Raw genomic sequence first — 23,657 nt, 5'->3', positions numbered from 1 at the left:
GCCCCCAAGCTGGACTGATTCTGTCCCATGCCCTCCAACCTGGTCCCGTCCCAGTCCTGTCTCTTCCCCATTCCTGGATCTTTTTTCCAGTCTCCTTATCTAGCCAGTCCCAATCTCTCCTCCTCAGGCTTCTGCTTCCAGTTCCAGCCTCTTGCACAGCAGGTTCTACTCTCCCCTTCTGGACTCTTCTTCCCAGTCCCCGTCTCCCCTACTCTCATTCCATTCTTCCCATTCCCAGTCTCCTTGCCCAACCAATACCAGTTCCCCCTCCCACCGCTTAATTCCTTATCCCCCACAAATCCCCTTGCGCAGATAGTCCCAGTGCCCTGCCCCAGCTCCTCTCCCAGCCTCTCTTCCCCACCCCCATTTATGTTCACTATCCTCACTGCCTCCCAGTCCCAATCTTCCTTCTTACATGCCTCATCCCAATGCCAGTATCTCCTCATCCTCCACCTCACAGTTCCTCTGTCAGTCTGTCTCCCCTACCCCACACACTTCTTTCCTCTTGCCTCACTGGTTCACAGTTCCAATCTCCTTGCCCAGACAGTCCCAATCTCCTCCCAGCTGCTCCTCTGATGTCAGTCTACCACCCACTGACTCCCCATCACCCAGTTTTGCTCTTTCTTACTGTCCCAATCTGCTTGCCTAACCCGCTCCAGTCTCCCCCACCCCAGGTCTCAGTCTCACTGACTAGTCAGTCTCCAACTCCCAGTTTCCCCTCACTCCAACTCCCAGACCCCATTTCCCTTCCCCTCACCAGACTCCACGTCCACTATCTTTCCCCACACCAGCACTTTGTCCCAATCTACTCTCCCAACCCCATCCAGCTCTTGCCCCTTCTGTTTTGTATAAGGCATCTTCTACCTCCAAGCTGCTTGGGTCAAACAGCAGAGGCCTTGAGAGCACAGGAGAGACAGGCTCCCTGTTTTCAGTTCTGGTGCCTGGCCTGTGGTAGCTCAGAGCTGAAACTGCAGGGAAAGTCCTGCTCAGCCCTGGGCTGGAGCATGCCCAGTGCAGATGGAATTTTCAGGGAATTTAGTCTGCAAAGCTCTAGCAAGTCTCTACTGAGCATATACAAACTTAATTTTTTTTAAAGGCTTATAACTTGGAAAATTTGGGTAAGTTTTCATAGAGATGGCAAAAGACACATTCCTGACACAAAGGTTACAGCCGTACCAAATTTTGAAGTCCCTCCTCCAAAGCACAGGAGCACTACAGCTTTTCAAAGAAAACATCATTAAAATTTTTGACCTTAGGCAAAACAATGTATTTTTCTCTAACCTTGCTCTTGGAAATAGCTGACATGTTTTTGGCTGAAATTTTCCAAAAACATTCAGCCCGAGGCAGACCACATCATGGAAAATATCATCCCAAATGGTTAAAATTTGTCAGTTATAAACAACTGAAGACAAGAATTTATAAGGGGAAGTGTCAGCCAAACTTAACATGTGGTGCTACCAGTTCCATCTATACTACTCCATTGGAGGTACTGCATCCAAAGAAAATTACACTGCATTCATCCAGGGCACTAACTTCTGCTTAATATCTTTTTACCATCCAGGGAACTTCAAATGCCTTTCTTTTCCTTTCCCACATATTCTCCTCAGTCTCATGCATACTCTCAGGATATAATTTATGTTATCCTAAATTTGTCCCCCTGCAGTGTATAGGTGCACCACTTTCCTCAACTGGATGGAATGTCAGACTTGCTCAAATGTATGTGATTCTGTTCTCCTTGAGTGGTTAAATACAAAACAAAGTACAGATCTGTCATCTCTAAAAGTGCATGTGATTCTGTTACCCTCTAATTGCTGCAGCCTATAAACAGTAAAAGTACTTCCCTAGCATAAACTCTTTCATGAGTTACCACTGGAATTTTCAGGTTCAAGAAATGCTAAACCACATTTGAACACTAGGGGTAAAAACCTTGTTAGCGACTGTTCTTGTGCTCCCTATTTCTCTTGTGGAGTTTGGGTTTGTTGCCTTTTCTCTGATTGTTCACATCCTCCATCTCCCTCCCTGCCACTTTCCAGTGATGATACCACCACCAAAACTGCAAGTCCAGCAGTTGTTTTAACTAACTGATCCAGCAATGAGACTGCCAGATAAAATCCTAGAGCCTGGTAGGAAATGGTTTTCCTATCTTGTGAGAATTTGAGATTTTGAAAAACATCCTCAATTCAAATCAGGATGAAAAGTCTAAGACTTTCTTTAATAATTAGCTTATGTTATTAAATGGAAAGTCATTTTGACCCAAAACATTTTTTTTATTTTGAAAATGTCAAAATGCGACATTTAAATAATTTTGAAACTCTTCAAAATTGTTTTGAAATGGGAAATTTATTAGGAACGACACCTTTCCACAAAGACTTTCAGTTTGGACAAATCTGCTTTTTCCCAATGTAAAATGTTGTGTCAAAAATTTTCGTGTCAGCTCTACTAGATTCTTCACTGACTTGCTATCCCATTGGTCTCTCTGGGTGCTCGGAGAAGTCATGATACTTTTCTCCTGACTCCTCTCCCTGGTTCCATTCTGCATTTCTATATCATACTAGGCAATCACATTGTAAAATTGAGATGAATTCACTAGACATACAGAGACAACGGTAATAAATAATAGCTAAGTAAAAAGTAAACAGAACATAAAGAGGCCATCTGGGGCTAGGCAGCCCAAAAGAAGATTAAAACCCAAGTCAGCATATTAAATTACACCATGTCATTACATCATTTAGATCAGAGCTTGACAATGTAGATAATATTTGTAAAGACTGTTTACAATTAAAAACTACTGAAGCATGCCATGATAGATTTTTGTTTGAGAGATGTAGTGTACAAACGGCTCTTCTTTCACATGCATAATCAATCTCCTCTGGACTAAACACACAAGGGCTGGAGAGGAACATTTTTTGTTTAATGCTGTAGAGCTGGAGGAATTTTCTTCTTTTCAACAACTAAAGATTTTGGAGCAGAGAGGGAACCAGATTGTCCATGGAGCTTTGCATGAATATACAAGGATAGGGGGAGGAGGACAGGGTGCAAGGAACTCTCTTTCACACCCTTCATGACCTGGGGTTTGGGGATGTGAAGGAATTTCCCCCTCTGAACTCCACTGGGGTTGCAAATCATCTCAAGGGGGCCAGGGAGCAGTGGGGAAAAGATGAAGTTATAGCCTAAAGGATAGTGTAGTACTGAACCTGGGAGCTGTCAGTACAATCCATCCCAGAGCTCTTCCTGTGGTGGGCTGGCTCAGCCTGCTCCCAATGTACTTAAAGGCATAATATGAGCAAGAAAGACAGACAAGACTCTCTTTAGCAGTGAGGGGGTAGCACACCCCAGTCTGGAAGGCAGACAAGTACAACATGCAAGACTGAAGAATCATGAGGGGGCAGTCTCAGAGGGAGATCATGAGTGAGGGAAATAGAAGTGAGGAACAGAAGTCCAGGAGAGGGAAAGTGAAGAGGCAAGGTGTGTGTATGATTCCTGGAGAGGATTGGGATGGATTTTTAGCAACCGGAAGATTAAGGAGAGGTGGCTGAGTTAGGAGGAAGAGAGTCTGTTCATAAGGCAAACTATTTTGACAGATGGCGGATGGTAGTTGGAGGCAAAGTTTTGGTAGGCCATGTCCTGTTTTGTCTTAATCTACCTTGAAGAGTTATACTGAAGGGAAGAGAGTTGTGTGTTTATAAGAAGGCTAAATCCCCACTCAGTTACTTCAAAAAGGTTCCTGTTTAGGTCCCTTCCTGTCAAAGCCATTCGTAGTAAAAATGAGAAAATATAAAAAAAGTGCAAACACATTTCTGGTCAATAAAAAGCATGATGAAGTGAACAGATGCAAATAAATTGCAAAATCCCTGAACCAAGCCAAACTCTCAGCCACTGGCAAAACTTGTCACAATTAAAATTTGGGTTCCAGCAGAGACTTCATGATTCGTTTCTAGAGTCTGGGAGTATCCCAGGCTGTACATGCAGTGGACACCGCTCTTTATGGGACACAGAAGTGAGGCATTGAGGAGACATATGAAGTCATCCGTCTACCTACCAGTACAATATTGTTCCATACAACAGTACATTTTGTTGCATTATTTGTCCCAAGCAAATAGAGCTTTCCCCACTTCCTTTAGGAGACTAGTCCTTAGCCGAGTAGGTCTATGAGAAATTTTTTCTTGATATTTAGCATTAATATTTTATTTTTTCCTTCTTCCATCTCCCACTGTTTTCGTTTTTATTTTATCACTTCTAGTGATTTCTCTTTGTGCCACTCTAAATGATCTTTCTACCTCTTTGGGGCTGAAATCTTTCAAATATTATAGGTTGTAATCATGTGTCCACCATCTTGCTTGTCACTTAGCCAAGCTAGATATAGTTAGTGTAGCTCTCTTTAATCTTTTCTCCTAAATCAATCCTTTCAACTCCCCAATTATCGTTGTTTGTTTATTTTGCTCACTTCAAACTCTCTCTAAGTTACAATGATCTCTCTGGTAATGAGGAGTGCATTCCCTAAGAGAGTGTCAACTGCTTGTAAAGTTGTCTGGCAGGAGTAGATGAATTTGGTTCCCTTTTTAGTGTGTGCTTCCTAGCATAAGGGAAAAATTATCTTCTCAGATTCACACAGTATAGCTTCATGGGTATTTTCCTCTCTCAATATGCAGAGATTTTAAACATAGGAAAAATAAGAAAAATGAAGATGAGATCTAGATCTGAGAACAGAGTTCTGACAGAGTACAGTGTACTGTATCTGGAATGCCAATTATATGCTATGTGTCTATGTACCCATTATATGGAAAGTGGAGGAGGTGGGGCTGGCACAAGGAATGAAGGAGGAAGTGGATTCTAGAACAAAATGATAATTAAAAGCCCTATCGCCTCATCACTGAGATGAATGTAGATTCTCTAGCTTTCCAACAGGCATGTTGCAAATTCTCCACTTTGAAACACACAATAAACAGCAAACCCCCCAGCTCCACATCATGACAAAAAGCTAAGGAATGACAATCAATTATAGGGACTAAATAAAGGCAAAAGCTCAAGGGAAAAGGACAGGATCTTTGTAGTATCACTCACAGCAGATTTGTATTCCTGAATTCTACATTTCCACATAGTTATACTGTAATTTCATGGGGGAGATAATGCCGTTTCAGAATGATGGAAAATCTGAATGCAGTTCACACTCTATCATGCAGCACCTGGGAGGGTTGAGAAAAAAATTTGTATAGAGGAAGTGTGTTATCAGTCAGCAGCAATCCCAGCTTTCTAGTCAATCTAGATATAAAGTCTGAGTGCTACAAACTGTATCCCTTCTTTCTACATCATACATAATCAGCATTCGTGAGAGTGTTGTAAGGGAAAGGCTAAAAAGAGTTTTGTGTATTTGATGAAGATCCCCATACAAAATGAGAAACAAAATTGGATATATAGTCTTTTGATAAGGATTGTTTGTATGCACGACACTGGATTTTAAGTGAAGCCAGGAGACTGATTATTGGACAAAAATGTTTGACCCCACTCTTGAGTTTAATGACCCATTCCAAGTGAGTTACTGTAAAAAGGGAATCTATTTAGCATTATATACATCAGGGGAAATCAGCACATCAGTAGTGTTAAAAATTATTTCTATAAGACTGTGTATCACTACACATTATAAGATAATATAAGAAACCTTGACTATAAACACTATATCAACTTCATCCCTCACCCTTGGGGGGAGGGATAGCTCAGTGGTTTGAGCATTGGCCTGCTAAACCCAGGGTTCTGAGTTCAATCCTTGAGGGGTCCACTTAGGGATCTGGGGCAAAAATCAGTACTTAGTCCTGCTAGTGAAGGCAGGGAGCTGGACTTGATGACCTTTCAAGGTCCCTTTCAGTTCTAGGAGATTGGTATAGCTCCAATTATTATTATTATCCCTGATGCAACTCTATCTAAAGCAGTGGAGTTACTCCAGGCACACATTTGATCCATTATATATTTCACTATATGTGAAGCATAAGGTTGATTCATATTTACTGGTGGCATTTCTAAGTATCTTTGGGCCAACTCATAAAAGAAGAAGGCTACAGGCTCCATCAGCACAGTGTTTGAGTTCAATACTATATAACCTTGTCCTTCACGTAACTTTTAACATTTTTTATATACATTTATAATTACAGAAAAGTATAGTCTTTATAGCAGAAGAAAATAAAGAGTAACTATCTACTTCAAGGTTTCCCATGAGTGTTGTAAAAATATTTTTAAAAATGTATTTACAAAAAGAGATATGCAAAAAATCTGTATTTCTTCTTTAAAAGAGCTAAATAAATGCCCAGTGGAAAAAAGTTAAGATACAGTACAGGCTACATAGAATTACCAGTAACCGTTGTAAAAACAATAGAATATTCTAGTTACATGTGTACACATTTTTAAAAATAAAACAATGTTTGAAGCCCAATGTTTAAATTAAGGTTAAATTGACTAGGGAAAAGTAAATGTATTCAAGTCTGGAAACTCAAACAAAATCCCTGAACACACTACTGTATTCCTCTACTTCAGAAAAACACTCACGGTGCTTTTTCCATACATTTTGAATAAAAGCCACATATGCCCAACTGTAGCAGACCTTTCTTTACCTAATAGGGCACCAACTGAATTACCGCTATTTAATCAAAAACCACATGCTCAGAGACAGTCTCATCAGATTCACCCTTTTGGAATGTGTCAATGACCACAACAGAAAATACAGATATAGAAACAAACAGAAGACACAGATTAGTCACTTGCCCCCACATTTCACGTAACCATTATAGTCAAGGGATGACATTGTTTCACAGTCCACTATCTACATGTGTTATCCAGTATCTACCATTCTACTACACTAGCTATACAGAGGAAGAACACTACCATATGCAGCTAATTTTATTTTTCCTTTTCATGTGGTCTGAAACCTGAGCATAAACACACCATACATCTAGTCATCCACTGTACAAACACTAGATGCAGACCATAGGGAACTGTACTTTATTCTCCAAAACTATTTTATGACCTTTGATGTTACAAAGAGGATATAGAAGAGTAGATAGCAATGGGAAGACTACTTGAAATACTTAGATTAAATGCTGGTTCACATCATGTAGATACTGCACTCTAAAATGAGATATAGCAGGATTTGGGGGCAGAATTAAAGTTATTTGTGGAATCTTAATTCTAAATTTCCAGATGTTGCCAAATGGCAGTTTGATGGCCATCTTGCAGCCTCACAAGAAAGCATCTTCAGTAGAAGGGATTGGAAGCACAGTAAGCTCCATCATCTCCTGTTCCCAGGATCTCACCAAGGTCATTGTCTATTAGAGTTGAGTGAAAAATGGTATTTACAACTGCAAGAAATTCTGATAGTTCATTTGTTTTCATCTCAAATTGGGATAGAAAGTTGAATACTGAAATTTTTAATGGAATGAAAAAACTTTAAACAAAATTCCATTTGGGTCAGAATGAAATGTTTGTCATTCTCAAACTGAAATGTTTGGTTTCAGATTATTGAACTGACTCAAAACCTTTTGTTCCAAGTGAGCTTAACATTAAAACCGTATCTGCCTCTGGTGCCATCATGCTTCATGGGGGTTGTAGTTCTGGTGCTTCTTGCCCCATTTTCTCCTGTGGGCCTCTGGTCAAACTGTATCTCCCATAATAAAGCTCTTGTTTTGTGACTCATGTTGCACTGCATCGCTTGGTCAGAGGGCAGACTGTGGTGCACCATGGGAGATGTGTTTAGGTGTTGGAGTTCAGCCCAGAGGGTAGAATAGAGGCAGAAGGCACCCAAATTATGACACCCATGAGTAGAGCTGCACAAACATTTTTATCCAACCCCCCCCCCCCCCAAGAAAAAGGCAGATTTGAGTTGACCAAAACATTTTGCCAATTCATGTCAAACTTGCCAAATTGTTTTGGTAAAAAAACATTGACATTTTCTAAATGAAAGTTTTTTTTATTCCAAACAGCTTTTAATTTCAAAATGTACTTCAATTGTGTTGAAAACATTTTAAAAAAAGGTTTAATTAGCTTAAAACCAGAAGAAAACATTTTGTTTGACCTAAAACAATTTTTTTTCCTTTTTGTTTTGCTGAAATTTTTTTAAAAAATTGATTCTGACTGACCCCAAAATAATGTTTTATTTTTCAGTACAATAGAATAGAAGAGAGCAGATTCATCTCTAAAAATTGTCCAAGCTGGAAACTGAATAATGAGACGGGGGGTGCGGGGGTTAGAACTCCTAACTTCATCTCTCTCTAGTACAAATTTTATCTTTCATTACATTGTCATATCAGGTTTCAGCAGCTTGTTTATTTGTTTCAGTTGTTACTTCACCAGGTTTAGAAGAGGTACTGTATAGCAAATGTGTTGCCAATTGCTTTAGAAAAGATTATCAAACATCGAGAGCAAAATTGCTCTTACACTATATATAAACCTAGAATAACTGCATTGAAGTGAGTATTATTCCAGATTTACACCACTGTAACCGAGAGCAGAATTTGTCCCTCAATTTTTAGCTTGGCTTCCAGCTTCTAAAATAAATATGAATTTTGCTGTTGTAATTAATAATATAAGTCACAAAAATATAATAACCAGAGTTGACAGGGTAAAGACAGAACAAAAACCCAATTTCTAAATTGGAAAAGAAAATGTATTTAGTAATCTTTTCAAGTTGTCACAGCAAAGCACTGAAAGGCAGCAGATCTCTCTGATCACTGACATGCAGCTGAGCCATAGGTAATTGAAACTAATGCCAGTTTCAGTGGGAAAAAAACTAGAAGGGAAAAAAGCACAGCAGGAACAGAAAACCACTTGCAATGCGTTACTTTAAAAGGTTATGAACCATTTCTTCAGAGTGGCTCCCTGCCTTTCTTCTTACCTGACAATTTAGGTGGTACAGATATTAGTGAGTAGCATTTTAACTGAACACCAGCAAAGGTCACCTGTAGAAACTATGTGAAAGCATCTCAGCCTTTCCCCAGGCATAGATGAACCATAGCAAGTGCTGATCTTGTTGATGGGAAAATTTAAAATACAATGCCTGATTTTATTTATTTATTTAAATTATTCTCAGGGCAGAATTCAGTTCTGACGTATGGAGGCACAATTCCCATTGGCTGTGCTGATCTACAACATAAATGAGTTTGGCCATTGGTTTCTTCTATGCTCCCACTTGAGTCTTGTAAGTCAACCCTAGGAATATACAATAGTTACTTGTGGTTTGTTCTTAAATTAAATTCAATTAATCTTAATTTTGGTCTCATGAACTAGAGAATGAGAAAGTTCCAGGCACTGATCTTTTTATTTAGGATCTATATAAAGCACCGTAGGAATGCATAACCATCATTCTATGGCCTCTCAGTGTGACGGGGTTCTGGGGGTTGCCACCTGGAACTGAGGTACAGCTGAGCCCTCTGTGTCACCAATCTGGGTTCCCTCTTGCACTGTGATGTTGTGACAAGCTGCAAAGCCCTCCAAGCAAGCACCCACCACACCAACCTCCACGCAGGGACCACACCCAGCTGTATTCATGAATGCTCTGGCCAGCCACTCATGAACCCACAATAGAGAGGCTACAGCCTAAACACTCCCAGCTCCCTAGCCTGAGACCTCAGAGCTGTACCGTCCTGCCCTGCTCAAAGTCCAACCACTATGAATTTATTACGCAGTCCGCCAATCTTACAAAGGAATGTGGACATGCACTAACCCTTGATCATGAACCAAGATTTATCCCTTTCGCACGTCAAACAACACACAGCATTTTAAATAAAATATAAAATAGATTTAACTACAGAAAGATAACTTTTAAGTGATTATAAGTGATAGCAAAAAGATCAAATTAGATTACCATAAGAAATAAATCAAAACACAAACTAAGCTTACAATATTAGCTAGGATTTGAATCAGTAAATTCTCTCCCTGACTGACGATACGAGCAGTCCACCAAGTTTCCATATACAGGCTGGAAATCCTTTTGCCTGGGACCATCACTTCCCCCCAAGTTCATTCCTTTTCATCCGGTACTTTCAGGTGTAGGGAGAGTGAGGTGCAGTCATGTCATCATCCCCCACCCCCTTTAATATCTTCTTCCAATGTGCTGGAAAGCTGTTTTAATGTGACCTGGGTCAAACAGTTCCCATTGTGTAGTGCTATCTCTGAGAGGTTTCTATTGTACACAGTTCCTGGGGTAATCCTTGTGCTTGTGTGCATTTCTTCAATAAGCCATTAACATTGTTTGGCCTTTCTATTGTTGTACCTGAAAGGCTGCTTGTGGATATTCTCAATCTCATAACATGTTTCAGAGCACATACATAGCCAAACTTCGTAACTTCACATACAGCGATAGCACATGCAATCCAACGAGATATTCATGTCTATCAGATCAAGACTTTTAGAATGATACTTCACAAGGCATACTTTGTGCAAAACATATCCTAATTATATGACTGTGGTGAATATGGGGGTGCCAGGGTGTGTCACACTCAGTGCCATCAACCCCACGGTACTGTTGTCCTGAAGGGTGCCCCCATCCACTAAGAAAAAAATATCAGCGCTTAAGAGGTATTTAAGACCTAGTTTCCCTTTTCTTCCTCCTTCACCAAAGGATCTATCAGAAGATAAAGATCTAAGGTCTGGTCTACACTAGCGGGGGGGTTCGATCTAAGGTACGCAACTTCAGCTACACAAATAGCGTAGCTGAAGTCGAAGTACCTTAGTTCGAATTACTTACTCGTCCTCACGGCACGGGATCGATGTCCACAGCTCCCCTGTCGACTCCGCCACCGCCGTTCGCGGTGATGGAGTTCCGGAGTCGACGGGAGCGCGTTCGGAGTTCGATATATCGTGTCTAGATGAGACGCGATATATTGAACTCCGAGAAATCGATTGTTACCCGCCGATATGGCGGGTAGTGAAGACGTACCCTAAGGCCATATCCTTGTCCACTTTCCACAGATCTGTGGTGCAAAACAAACATAAGTAATCAGTTCAGAATTCCCCTTGCCTAGGTGAATCCAGTTGTCAACATATAGTTCATGCCTGAGGCAAAGGGGCCATGCCCTAAATTGCTGGGATCGCATGCTCAGGTGCCAGAGCAGCTTCTTTAGGACCACTACAACTAGTACAATTTAGAGCAGCATCAGAGCTGCTCTAAATTTTTGCTTGAGACTGAACTTGTGCTTGGCAGACACACCCTTAGCCTGAGCTGCACAGTGTTCCACATGAGCAGTATTCTTGATCTGGCTATGCAGATTTGTGTGTGAATAAGGGAGGGTTGGGGGAAGGAGAAGGGGGATTCCCTCCTCTGAACTGTTTGCTACCTTTAAATGTTCAATAACAAACCTGCCAGGCAATATATCCTTCCCCTCCACTTGTACTTATTATCCTGTGTTTTATATAATCGTTTGGTAAGTAGTACCTGAATATTTGGGTGATGGGCACTTTTGTTATGCTGACAGGTTAGTCTGACAGATCAGAGACAGAGAGAAATGTATTATGACATACGATTTACACTGGTCTACAATTTCAGGCAGCACAGGCTCCTCCGGAAAGCCTTGGCTAGCCCAGACACACCAGGATGTCTGTCTATCTAGGGGTAGATATTGGCTCCGAGAATGTCTTTATGTGACCATTTTGCTTACCTACTTTCAGATGTCAGCACCCTTCCTGGCTTCAAGACTCCCATGTGTGTTTTTCTCCCCCCGTTTCTAGGATTTTCACAAATAAATAATTACAACGGTCTATTGAACATACACCGAGCAGACGAACTAAAGGGTATTATGCTTAGAGGCATAGCATTATAGAACAAAACCTGATCTACAAGTTTGGGAAAAATTACATAACCTAGTGCTGTAGGTGGGAGATAAATGCAGGTGCATTGAAGGAAGAAGCCAGGCCAAATTAAGGCAATCCAGAACTGTAGGCATATCCAACATGCACCCTCTATAGCCCTGTTACTGCATCCTGGCTTCACCTCTCCTTGGGGCAGGAGCAAAGTTCACACCTCTTGGAGCTATTGTTTCAGGCTCTCTGCCCAACTCAGGCAGACATCACTTACACTTGATTCATATTTTTTTCAAGCATTTCTTTCCATCCATAAGAGCTAGAAATATTTTTCTTAAATGAAAGCTGAGATTTTCATTTCATCCATTTCATTTCATTTCACTCCAGGAACTGGGGTACTAGCATTGGCTTTATGATGCCGATGCCTATGCATTCTTCTGGCCTTGGAGGGAGTTGCTAAGGGAAATCATAATTACCAATAGCATCCTCTCTGCAACAGCTGGACATTTTTTTCCTCAAAGAGTCCTTAAAATCAGATCTAGTTTCTTCTTCCAGTTACAAAACAAAACAAAAAACAAGCCAAACAAAGGTGCTTAGATAAATGTTGCTATCAATTTATTTCATAGCACCCAAAACTGTGCTGACAAGTCTCTGTCCAAAAGATCTTAGAAAAACAAACAAAAACAATCTTTATTCATCTGCATTTCAGACTACTTTCAAGTTATTTTTGTTAGAGAGGCTGATAGAATTCATTAGAGAAAAAAATGTGCATGACATAAGTCTCAGTGTTGCACATTTATCTTCCTTCCTTGCTTGTTTTTTTTTACTCCTTTGCTTTCGTCCTACAGTCAAAGTGATGGATGTTTGGCCAATAAGTCTAAAAAGAGTGACACTTTGCTTCATTCCCCTTTATGCCGAGTATATTGGCTGAGGGAAATGATGATTTTCTCCAGATTAGGGAGAGAAAGAAACACAGTGGGGAGGAGCAGTATTTTTCTCTCTCTCTCATGGACTCAAAGACAGGCCAACAGAACTCAAGCCTCAGGGGCTAGGAGGTAGAAAGATTGCCAGGAGTGGGACCAACAGGCACAAAGAGCTCATAACCTCCACTGCACCAGTGGGCCTGAAATGCCAAAGGTGGGCAGGGCCAGGAGAAGGAAGGGTCAGGCTTTCAGGAAGCCTCTCTAATGGTGGGTTCCTCTGAGGTCCCAGCTGGATTTTAAAGTTACCCTTTCCCACATAAAACCTGCATGAGGACTAGAACTCCTCTCTCACTGTTGTGAATCTTCCCCTCAGGCTTAACTGTTCTAGCAGGCACAGATTTGTAGCCCCTCCAGGCCTGAAGGAGTGAATCAAGCCCAATAACAAGTCACCAGCCTTATACCAAAGATGTAAAGATTATACTCTGGTGTGTTGCTCTGTCTTCTATGTTACTCAAAGGAGTTCCCACAACACAGGCTATTCTCTTTCTGAGACAGAGTATCATGGCTGTCAGTTCAATAATGGCTAGCATTTGACCTCTTAGCTTTCCATAGACTGATTTAAAGTTCTTTTTTTATTGAATTATTTATATCCATCCTAATTTTCAACTGTTATGTTTTTTGTGTGTCATCTCTCTGGATAATTTTGTCTTCTCACAGCTATATTTCCGGATACTGCAGACTAAAGAAACAGACATGAAAATAATGCTATAGGTCTTTGTTCAAAATGCCTGTCCTTTCTTAGCTTCTCACCTTGGACTTTGCTATTACAACACACAGAGCATAGAAGACATCACAGGGAGGGAAGCCACTGCAGGGGTGGTATAAATGTTTTTGAATTGGGTCAATCAAAATATTTTGTTTAGATAATTTCAAAATGTTTTGTTTTGAATTTGACCATTTTAAATTTAAAATTTTCAATATAAATTAACTGCAATTTCAAAATGAAAAAAAATTGGTTGAAACCATATAAAGGAACTTTTCATTTTGACACTTTCAGACAACAAATTTCATTTTTTTTTAAAATGGGAAATTCATTGAAAACCAACCTTTACTGTGAACAGTTTTGGTTTTGATGAATTAACATTTTCTGACAAACGTTTCGTTGAAAATTTCCCAACCAGCTCCTGTTTTAGTGGCACTGTATTTGCAGAAGTTATAAAGAATGAAAACACTTACAAATAGAATAATTAGGACTGTAAATAATTATCTCTCCCAGTTCGTCTTCATCCCTTCCAATCTGTTGGGTGATAACAGTATCATGTGTCTCATTACATTTTGCCTGAGTCTTTTTGATTGAAACTTGGCAACAGTGCAAATATCACTCCACTATAAATGAGAGGAATAGCTCTTTGATAAATATCCATTCAGTCACTGATGTGGACACAGCGGCAAAACGAGGACAGACACATGCATGCCACAACTTTTGTTAAACTTTAACAAAGAGGAGGGGCGCTACCTGACAATCACCCATGCTCTCCTATACCAGGTATCTAATTGACGCCAATGCCAGAGTTAAAGGGCTCCTTACCATATAACCCATAACGGAGGGTAGTGCTGCTCAGCCAATCCTCCAAGACTCAGCTCTTGCTGAGTCCTAGCACCGTTGGGCTGAGGGATAGCTCAGTGGTTTGAGCATTGGCCTGACAAACCCAGGGTTGGGAGTTCAATCCTTGAGGGGGCCACTTAGGGATCTGGGGGGGGGAACTGCCAGGGACAGTACTTGGTCCTGCTAGTGAAGGCAGGGGAGTGGACTTGATGACCTTTCAAGGTGTCTTCCAGCTCTATTAGATAAGTATATCTCCATATAACAAAAAACCCACACCTTTCCTGCCCTCCAAGTGCACAGCAGGGTGGAGACCTCAGCCCATGGGGGCAATAAGGTCTCACCTTATCACTGAGCCCCAGACCTATCATCAAAACCCCAGGTCTTGTACCTCTGGGAACCATTCATTTTATTTTCTTAACCACACTGGAAACTGGCTGCAAGTTGCGATGAACAAACAATTACACTCCAGAACCTCAGTTAGGTACTAAGCACATTCCTACTTCGCTCACTGTGGCTTGAAGGTGCTGCAAAGCAGCAAAAAACTCCTTCATCCTGTGACAGTTGGCCCATGGGAGAAAAAATTTCTTCCTGACCCTGTAACCAGGTGAGCGGCTCGACCTGCAGCAGCTATCAGGCCAGGTTCCCATTCCTAGTTCAGGTGGGTACAAAAGAGGCTCCACATGGTCCCTGCACTAGGATAAATCCTGGGAGATGCTGGCCAATCAGCACCCCTTTCCCCTAGCTGGCCAACAGATGCCCGAAATTCCCAGGGGGTTGAGCTACCTATTGTCCATTGGTGAGTGTCTCCCTCCCTTGCTCCCTTCCCACCATTCCCCATTAGCCCCATCAAGTTCCTCCACCTATTTCTGTCACTCGTTACATTTGAGTTATTTCACATTTCTATCTCACTTCAACTGTGTGTTTTTTGCCAAATATAAGAGCCCTGCTCTTGACACATTAATAAAAACCTCAGTATGACTCACTACAAGAAATAAGAAAAATGGAATTAAAATATTGAAGAATGAAATAAGCCATGGTTTAGATGTTTTCATCTCTAAATCTCTTTAACGCCATGAAATTAGTTCATTGTCTTCCCTAAAATGAATCCACATTAGACTCACAGTTAGGAATTATGGAGCAGATTTTCAAGGTTAATTATGCACATGGATATGAGTTCATGCCTTATGCAACCTGTGTTTGCATGGAAATCAGGCATGTGTGTATGCATATGGTCAGTTGAGTGTTTAACTAGTCATGGACACCAGTAAAAATCCTACCTGAGTGCAAGAAATCATTCCATCAGTTAATAGTGAGCATCAGGAGGTGGAAATAAAAATCACAGGTAATAGCATCACAGAATTGTCTATCAAACTGTAGCCCTGTATCAAAACAGACTTATAGATATGTTAAAGTATATGTAGTAATTACTGGGAAAATGCCACCACCTTATTAGGTATCTTAATCTGTTTCTGTGTTTTAGTATCTGTTATGCTGTTTGTTTCATTAAAGCAAAAACCACTATAACCTGAACTAAAAGAATGTTAAACATCTAAATAGGATGTTAAAACGGAAAGTTATGAGTATTTCACAACATATTAATAGTTCCCTTTCTGTTATAGTTTAAAAAATTACCAAGATTTTTAAAGTACTATCCTGCATTCAGACGTTGTGACACCATACGTAAGGACGTATTTTTAATTTTGATGCTCTGCCATCTCATATATCAAGCTAGAATCATAGGGTTAGAAGAGACCGAAAGGTCATCCAGACTAACCCCCTGCCAAGATGCAGGATTTGTTATGTCTAAACTATCCAAGACAGATGGCAATCTAGCCTCCTTTTGAAAACCTGCCACAACCTCTCTAGGCATGTGAATATAACCATCACAATTTCTTTAGAAGAGAAAATCCAACCAAAATTATGGACAACTGCAATGTTGTTCAAAGTCATTCATACAAATGCAAAAAAATTTATTATATAGAAATAAATTAGTAAGTGTTTTATAGTTCTATTTTATAGTTTTAAACTATAGTTTTAAAATTCTCCTGGCCCTGCACATTGTCTCTTTTACAGGAACTGTGTCATTGAGTGGAACCGACAAAATGGGCAGAAAATCCCTGGAAGATCAGGAAGAATTTTAAAGGGCCAGGAGTGTATAACATCTACACATATTTTTCTTGTTTAATATGCTTTTAAAAGGACCATGGTCAGCTATTTTCTATAATTTGATTTTTTGTTACTCTCTATAGTTTAGAATGTTCTTACAAATGGTTCTCGTTTAAGAGATTTTGTTCCTCTATTCCACTATGGTTCCCTCTTAAGACAGCAGCTTTCCTCAACTGGAAAATCAAGGCAGCCACTTATGCTCTCTCTGCTCCTCCAATTCAGAAACTTTGGCCTGAAGATGTTGTTCTTAGGCTCTCAGGCGTCATGAGATGCTTGCACCAGGTGCACACACATGCCACTTGGACACAAGGAAAATTGTCAGACACTGCACTCTTGCGCTGCAAACTAGGTGAACTACCCTTGCCAAATCTGCTTCTACAACCCCCATTTTCTCCCCATATATAATTGGCCACTAATTTTATGCTTAGAGTGAATGTTTTTTATTTTTTAATTTAATGTATTAATTTAAACAATTTCCTTTACTCCCCACAGTACCTAATTCTCAATCCAAATTCCTCTCTGGACATGCTATCTGGGGCCTCTGTCAGCTTAAGAATTCTTCCTTAAGAGGGCTGTCCTGCAAAACTGTCTTCACTGAAGCTAATGGAAACTAATTTTATAGCATCATATATCAGAAGTGGAAAAAACACCTTCTGCATTCCCCAATACATTAATTGAAGCCACTGGGATCACTTACATGAGCAAGGGTTTGCAGCATCTGGTCCGAACACTAAAAAAAGGAATATCTTTAATTATAAATTAGAGATATACCAATCTCCTAGAACTGGAAGGGACCTTGAAAGGTCATTAAGTCCAGCCCCATGCCTTCACTAGCAGGACCAAGTACTGATTTTTGCCCCAGATCCCTAAGTGGCTTCCTCAAGAATTGACCTCACAACCCCTGGGTTTAGCAGGCCAATGCTCAAACCACTGAGCTATCCCTCCCCACAGCTACACAAACCATGTATTACATAACTAAAAGGACTCACAACATATTATAGTAAAAAACATACTGAAAAGCTAATAGAATACATAAATATTAAAATTAATATGAAAGATAAAATAAATGTAATGCATTATATAGTAAAAAGCATATATTTATAGACACACTTACAAGTACTCACTCTTTTGAAGTGCTCTCACCCTAAAAATATGCAAAGGTACGTGTTTCAAATGGTAAGAGAAGTCACCTTGTAAGCATAATGAGTAACCATATTATTGTTAATTAACCAATGACAAGTATAATCCAGTTATCAACAGTCACTCCTGTCCTGAACTTGTGTAAGCCTTCCCACAGCCAGTGAAAAGAAACTTACAATATTGTAACTGGGAAATTGTTTTCAACGGTTATGTTTGAACCTCTGCCACAACTTCTTGAGTGATCTTGGGCAAGTCACTCAATTTCCCTATGTCTTAGTTGGCCATCTGTACAGTGGGGATAGTAATAACTTTTCTTTTACATTATTTATTTGTAAGCTATTTTGGACAGGGACTTTTTCTTAGTATGCATCTGTACACAGCAAAGCACAATGGGGTCCTGATCTAAATAGGGGAGTCGAGGTGCTACCATAATACAAATACCGGTAATTTTAGGTAATAAAAGTATGCACAGGGTTTCCTTGAAAACATAGGCACCTTTCTGCAATACAGTGGCAGCTTCAAGGACTCTGCACAAGAGTGAAGGGATCCTCTGGTGAGCTACCCTAAGCTCAAGTGAAAGAACCTTGTGTAAACATGCAGAGTCATTACAACTGGCATATGCTGGCAGCTGATCTTGATCTCTAGAATACAAGAGAGATTAGGGGTGTCTCTCTGGAGCAGAAGGAACTTAAGGATAAATCCACAAAGATACCTTGGCACCTAACTGCCTCTTTAATTGCTTAGGTCCAATATTTAGGTGCTACTAACATTCTCAGAATCACGGCTCATCTGCCACCTAATCAGAATAGTTGCTTGAAGTCCCAATGGCATCTACATTTCCACGGGTGGGCACACACAAAGCTGCTTAAATCTTGACACTGCCCCCAAACTGTTGAACTGCTCTGAGGCCTTGCTCACGCTAAATCCTGGTGGGACTCTCAGACACAGAATTCTCTGCCTATCTCGCCCATGGGACCTAATCTGGTAGACATTTGGGCCTTGCACAAAAGGCAGCCATGGGCGAGCAGGTCAGGAATTTTTCAGAGAGGCAGGCGTGTGTATCTAGAATACCTAATAGACCAGTGGTTGGGGCACTCATCTGGGAGGTGTGAGACCTAGATTCAAATCCCTGTTCTGCTTCATTTGGAGGAGGAATATGAGCCCTTGTCTCCCACCTCCCAGGCATAATGGACAAGTTGCAGGGTATAAATAATGGCCATTCTGCAATCTGGTACTACGGTCATGGAGTTGTGGTGCATAAAAGAATTTGGATACATTCTGGTTATCTTGAAATAATGGGCCTGATTCTGCTTTCACTTAAACATGAAAAATTAGCACGGGTTCAGAATCAGGTTCAAGAGGTTTTTTTTTCCTGGGTGGTTACAGATCTGATGAATGCTGATAAAGTTTCTAACATTAAGCAGCGTCATGAAAATATGATTTCAATTCACAGCTGAGTCTGGAAACAACAAACAAGATAGTGTTGGAATAGCCTGGTTTAAAGCTTCCTACTTCACAGGGTCTAATAACTCCCCTTACAGAGAAACTGTAAATAATTAACAATTAATCATTGTTTGCCAAGCGCTTACAGTGCTTTGGATGAAAGTATCTAACTCAGTATTATTAAGTTAGGTATTCTTGTTTGTGTTCTAGTTGCATAGGAAGCACTCTCAGCTAAATGAAGACTTTTATGGATATACAAAAACGTAATCATGATTAGCTTGATCATTAAATGATTTAGAATTTAAGAAACAGAAAACACCACAAAGAAAGCACAACCAAAAGAAACTAACAATATTTCAAAACCAGAACATTCTACCATAAAAGAGAATCCAGGTGGGCAAAACTGACAGGAAAACAACAAGGAGTTCATACTGAAATCACAGCCAAAAGAATACATCTGTTTGAAAATGATAAAAGGTGAGGAAAACATTTTCAGTATCCTTTTGTCTTTCCTTAGAAGTTAATGATGATCCGGATTTGGAAAAGAATGCTTCTGATCTTGTGATATAAATTGCTATTGGACATCTGATACTCTGGTGCTGAAAGTCTCACTGCTCTTGATAACAATTTCTGTCCACCTTGCCTTCAACCATATAATCTCTGATAAAAGCCCCTTTTGCCTGATGAAAACTTTTTCAACTACTCTTTGAAGTATCAGACACGATTAGATTTTTAGCAAAACTGCAAAGAGTCTCCTCTCAACTGTGCAAATATCTCAGGAGAGAGTATAACCTAAGATCCTATCAGCCCTACTGCATGAGACTTTTTTCTCTGATTTCCTATCCACATCTGAGTCCACTTGAAAACCGACATCAAGCTTTTCAGAATTCTGTACAGGCTCTCCTTCTTTCCAACCTCATGTCAAGTGTTTTTTCTCTGCCAGTTCACTCTGCTCCCTCAGGACAACTCTTCAAGGTTGTTGGGGTGCAGAAAGGTAGGATAGAGCTGCTCTTTGTGTTGTGCATTTGTGTTGCCCTATCTTCCTAGAATTCCTTTCTTCACAGTGAGAGAGTTACTTCCTCCCCAAAACTCACCTGAAAACCTTTAGATTAAATTTGCCATTCAGTGTAAACAGTGAGAGAAAAACCTCAAGCAGTTCAGAGTCAGGGTTGTGTGTGTATACACATCCACCAGTTTGTTTGTTTGTTTGAACTACTCTTAGCTCTTAAGTCTGAAAAATTGGGCTGGAAATCTCACAAGAACAGGCTTTAGTGTGGTATTTCCGCACATCCAGTTCCATTCCTGGCTGGAAAGCAGAAGTGAGGAAAGAATACCTGAACAACAGAGAATCTTGAAAAAGGCTCAGTTTGAGTTTGGTTCTAATAATTACCCAGAACTTCAACGGGTCTCTGTACTCCTCCTAAAGTTTCTGTAATATTCTTTTTGAAGGATGCTATATCAAAACATATTGTATCCTACCATCAGTTATATGGCACAGATGCCATACTAAATTCAATACGCTTTTTATCTATCAGAACTCTGTAAAATTTATATCCAGCCAGATGTTTATTACACGACACACCTTTTCTATCCATTATGTGATCTATGGTCTTCAGTTCAGCAAGTTTTATTCTATATCCATTTATCTATCATATTCTTGCCATATTTTATGTCCATATAGATCTGTATTTTATCTTTCATCTGAATGACTGTACATAAAAATTCTTAGGGTCAATTTCTGCTCTGATGGACATCCTCTGTCTAAATATGGAGTAACTCCATTGAACCAACTGATACTTAATCTTGATTGGCTGAACTGTAAAGGTCCAATTCTGTAAGATGCACCAGCCCCTCAACTCCCACTGATCTTGCACAATTGGTCCTAAATGATTTACAATATAATATCACAAATAGAACAGATGCAACACACAAGAAAGAGAAAACAAAATAGATGACAGAAAATATGTTTTTAAACTTAAGCTGCACTTTAGATATTTGGGGTGTGTGTGTGTGTGTGTGTGTGTGTGTGTGTGTGTGTGTGTGTGTGTGTGTGTCCGTCCCCATCCCCTGCTCTGGCTTATATCTAGCTTTCAATGTATTCATTTCTAAAATTTCCCAAGGAACAGAAAGAAACAGAAAAAATATATTAGAATTGATATCAAAACACAATCAGTACAACTAGCCCCTTTGTATGTAAGAGGGAAGGTATATATTTTCAGAATAAGAGGCTACACGTGTGTCTTAATTTGCACATGCAGTTAGCATAACTGCACACACACTTGTACATTGGGTATCTCTATGTACAAATGACCACTTAGAGGCCTTGTCATTTCTGTTCAAACCCTCAGTTTGCCTATGCAGAGTAAACGTGTGCACAAATGTATGAGCACAAATGCAAGCACATTTTTGAGTGCTGCTTGTAAACTTCTTTTGTTGAAAATTTGATCTCAAACATACAATCAACCTGCAAAAAGCCATGTAGGTTTCCATGCCATGCTAATGAAATCTCCAGCATTGGAATGTAGGGTGACTGTCTTTTAGACTTAGGCAACAACTTCCTCCCAACCCCATAATGTTCAGCATTGTCCAGTTGACTAGAATAGGGACTGTCAGAAAGGTGCAATGAGTCAAAACATTTTGGGTGGGATTTGAGCATCAAAATGAAAATTTGAGCACCTTTGAAAATCCCGCACTAAAGCAAACAGTGACTTGGAAGGCAGAAACCTATTGGGATTGTCTGCCTTCCTCTGGAGTATTGGGGATTGACTATTGCCAGAGTAGTTGGACTAGTAATTCGAGTCAATGTTTATTTCAAAAGATACGTAAAACCAAATAAATTAAGCAGCTTGAATACCACAACACTGGATAATGTTTGGAAGTATTTAGACTGTATATGGCATAACTACTTTGCTAAGATGCAGACTTTACAATTTACGCTTAGTACTGCCAGCCTTTCCCCGCTCCTCAACAAAGGTTTAGTAGCAAATACTGTAGTAGTGTCTCTTATACCAAGACTTAATTATTTACTGGCATGCTAAGAGGTATTATTAGAAATAATTACAGTTAAATTACAACTGTCATACTAAATGAATTACAGTTGGTTTATACAGTATCCTTGTTCTTATTACGCTTGCTCACTTACTCACAAAGTGTAGTCATTTGCAATGGGTGTCTCAGCATACATGAATTAGTGAGAGTCTACAATATATAAGTTTCCACTTACATTATTATTAGCTAAGTCTATAACATGAAGGTATATTAATCATCATTTGCATCTCTAAGAAAGAGCGGGGAAACAGACATTTCCTACCTTTTTTTAAATGGACATTTTCCTAACGTTGGGGGAGCTTTTGTTGATTTACATTTTTGAACAATTAGTCTTTTAGAAATTTACATGCTCTCAGCAAGAAGCGCTCTTTATAGTATGCACAAAGACCACAAATGTCATTAGGTGAAGATTCTCAGACCTTTAGGAAGGTCTATGTTTAGGACAATGTTAATAATTCATCCTTTCCTAGAAAAAAGTTATTAGCAGGGCAATTGCACCTGTATTCCCCACTTGTGGTCCACTAAGTGCACCCACTCTAGGCAAATCCTCAGCCACTACCTCTCTTAAGCAGAGAGCCTTCCTGACTGGGGTTTTTCCAGACTGCTTAGTTCCCTGTCTACATCGTGATATTCCCAGCAATCCAGTGTCTGAGCTTTATTTATTTTCTCTCCATAGGCTATGAATAGTTGTGATTGCCAGAAGTTACAAGTTATCACAAAGCTCTTGATAAACAAGCACATTTATTCTTAAGGTGAACATGTTACGAAGAAAACATTACACAAAATATAAAAAACCTAATGCATGCTAAAAATGTTAACAGAGGTCACACCAACTTCAGCCTAGGGCTCTGGTAAGTGTCAGTCCTTCAAAACCCACAACTGGGTTTAGCCCTTGGTTACAGGTTCATAACTACCTCAGATTCATAACCAGAACCACCATAAATACTTCAGTCTTTTCTTTACACAGTTTGGGCCTTTGATCTTGGCCTCATGTAACAGGTAATCAGCAGACGATGGCCCACGCCTCAGGTCATAGCTTTACAAGACTGGATGTCTGTATAACTGCAGGTGGGGAAATTGCATTCACCTCCCACTAGATATTCCCCAGAAAACTACCTAATACTTGGAGTTCCAAAAGTCCATTCTAATTTGGCACATTGTTCAATATCACCCTCTGAACCCCCAGGTCTCACATCTGTCACATCTCCTCCCCGAGATATTACATACAATTCCAGCCCACAATAATACATAAACCATTCATTTAATACAGTGGACCCCAAAGATACTTAAACTTAATTCAATAAGATCTCCCAAGGATATGCAGGAAATTGCCACATCTTTCATAGCAGGTATGTCCATAGGCTATATATCTGATCTCCATGGCAACTCTTATGACTCCAGGTTTCAAATAAATGAAAGCTATACTTAGGTTATGAAAAATAACTCATATGATAGCAGCATTGCTCTGTGCCATTTGTGGCCACACTTTCTAAACCTAGATGCTAAAGCTAGGCTCCTAAATATAAATTTATACAGCTAAAGATGAACACCCT

General features: G+C 39.9%; 1 protein-coding gene across 11 annotated transcripts in view; it reads right to left on the bottom strand.

The window, feature by feature from the left end:
- The window catches only part of GRID2 (glutamate ionotropic receptor delta type subunit 2), a 1,020,962-nt gene that overhangs the window by 102,927 nt on the left and 894,378 nt on the right, over positions 1–23,657 (bottom strand). The window contains exon 14 of one of the 11 annotated variants that reach the window (XM_039542704.1): positions 11,637–11,702. The exons of 8 other annotated variants lie outside the window; for them this stretch is intronic. In XM_039542704.1, the coding sequence (XP_039398638.1) occupies positions 11,643–11,702 (60 nt within the window). In that variant the 3' untranslated portion in view covers positions 11,637–11,642. Of the gene's footprint in view, positions 1–5,076; positions 5,184–9,076; positions 9,190–11,636; positions 11,703–23,657 lie in introns of those variants that run through there. 2 more of the 11 variants (XM_039542705.1, XM_039542706.1) reach the window with 2 other exon arrangements.

Source organism: Mauremys reevesii, linkage group 5, assembly GCF_016161935.1.
Source record: "Mauremys reevesii isolate NIE-2019 linkage group 5, ASM1616193v1, whole genome shotgun sequence".
NCBI lineage: Eukaryota > Metazoa > Chordata > Testudines > Geoemydidae > Mauremys > Mauremys reevesii.
The sequence above is the reverse complement of the archived record's forward strand: the minus strand, read 5'-3'. Positions and strand labels throughout refer to the sequence as shown.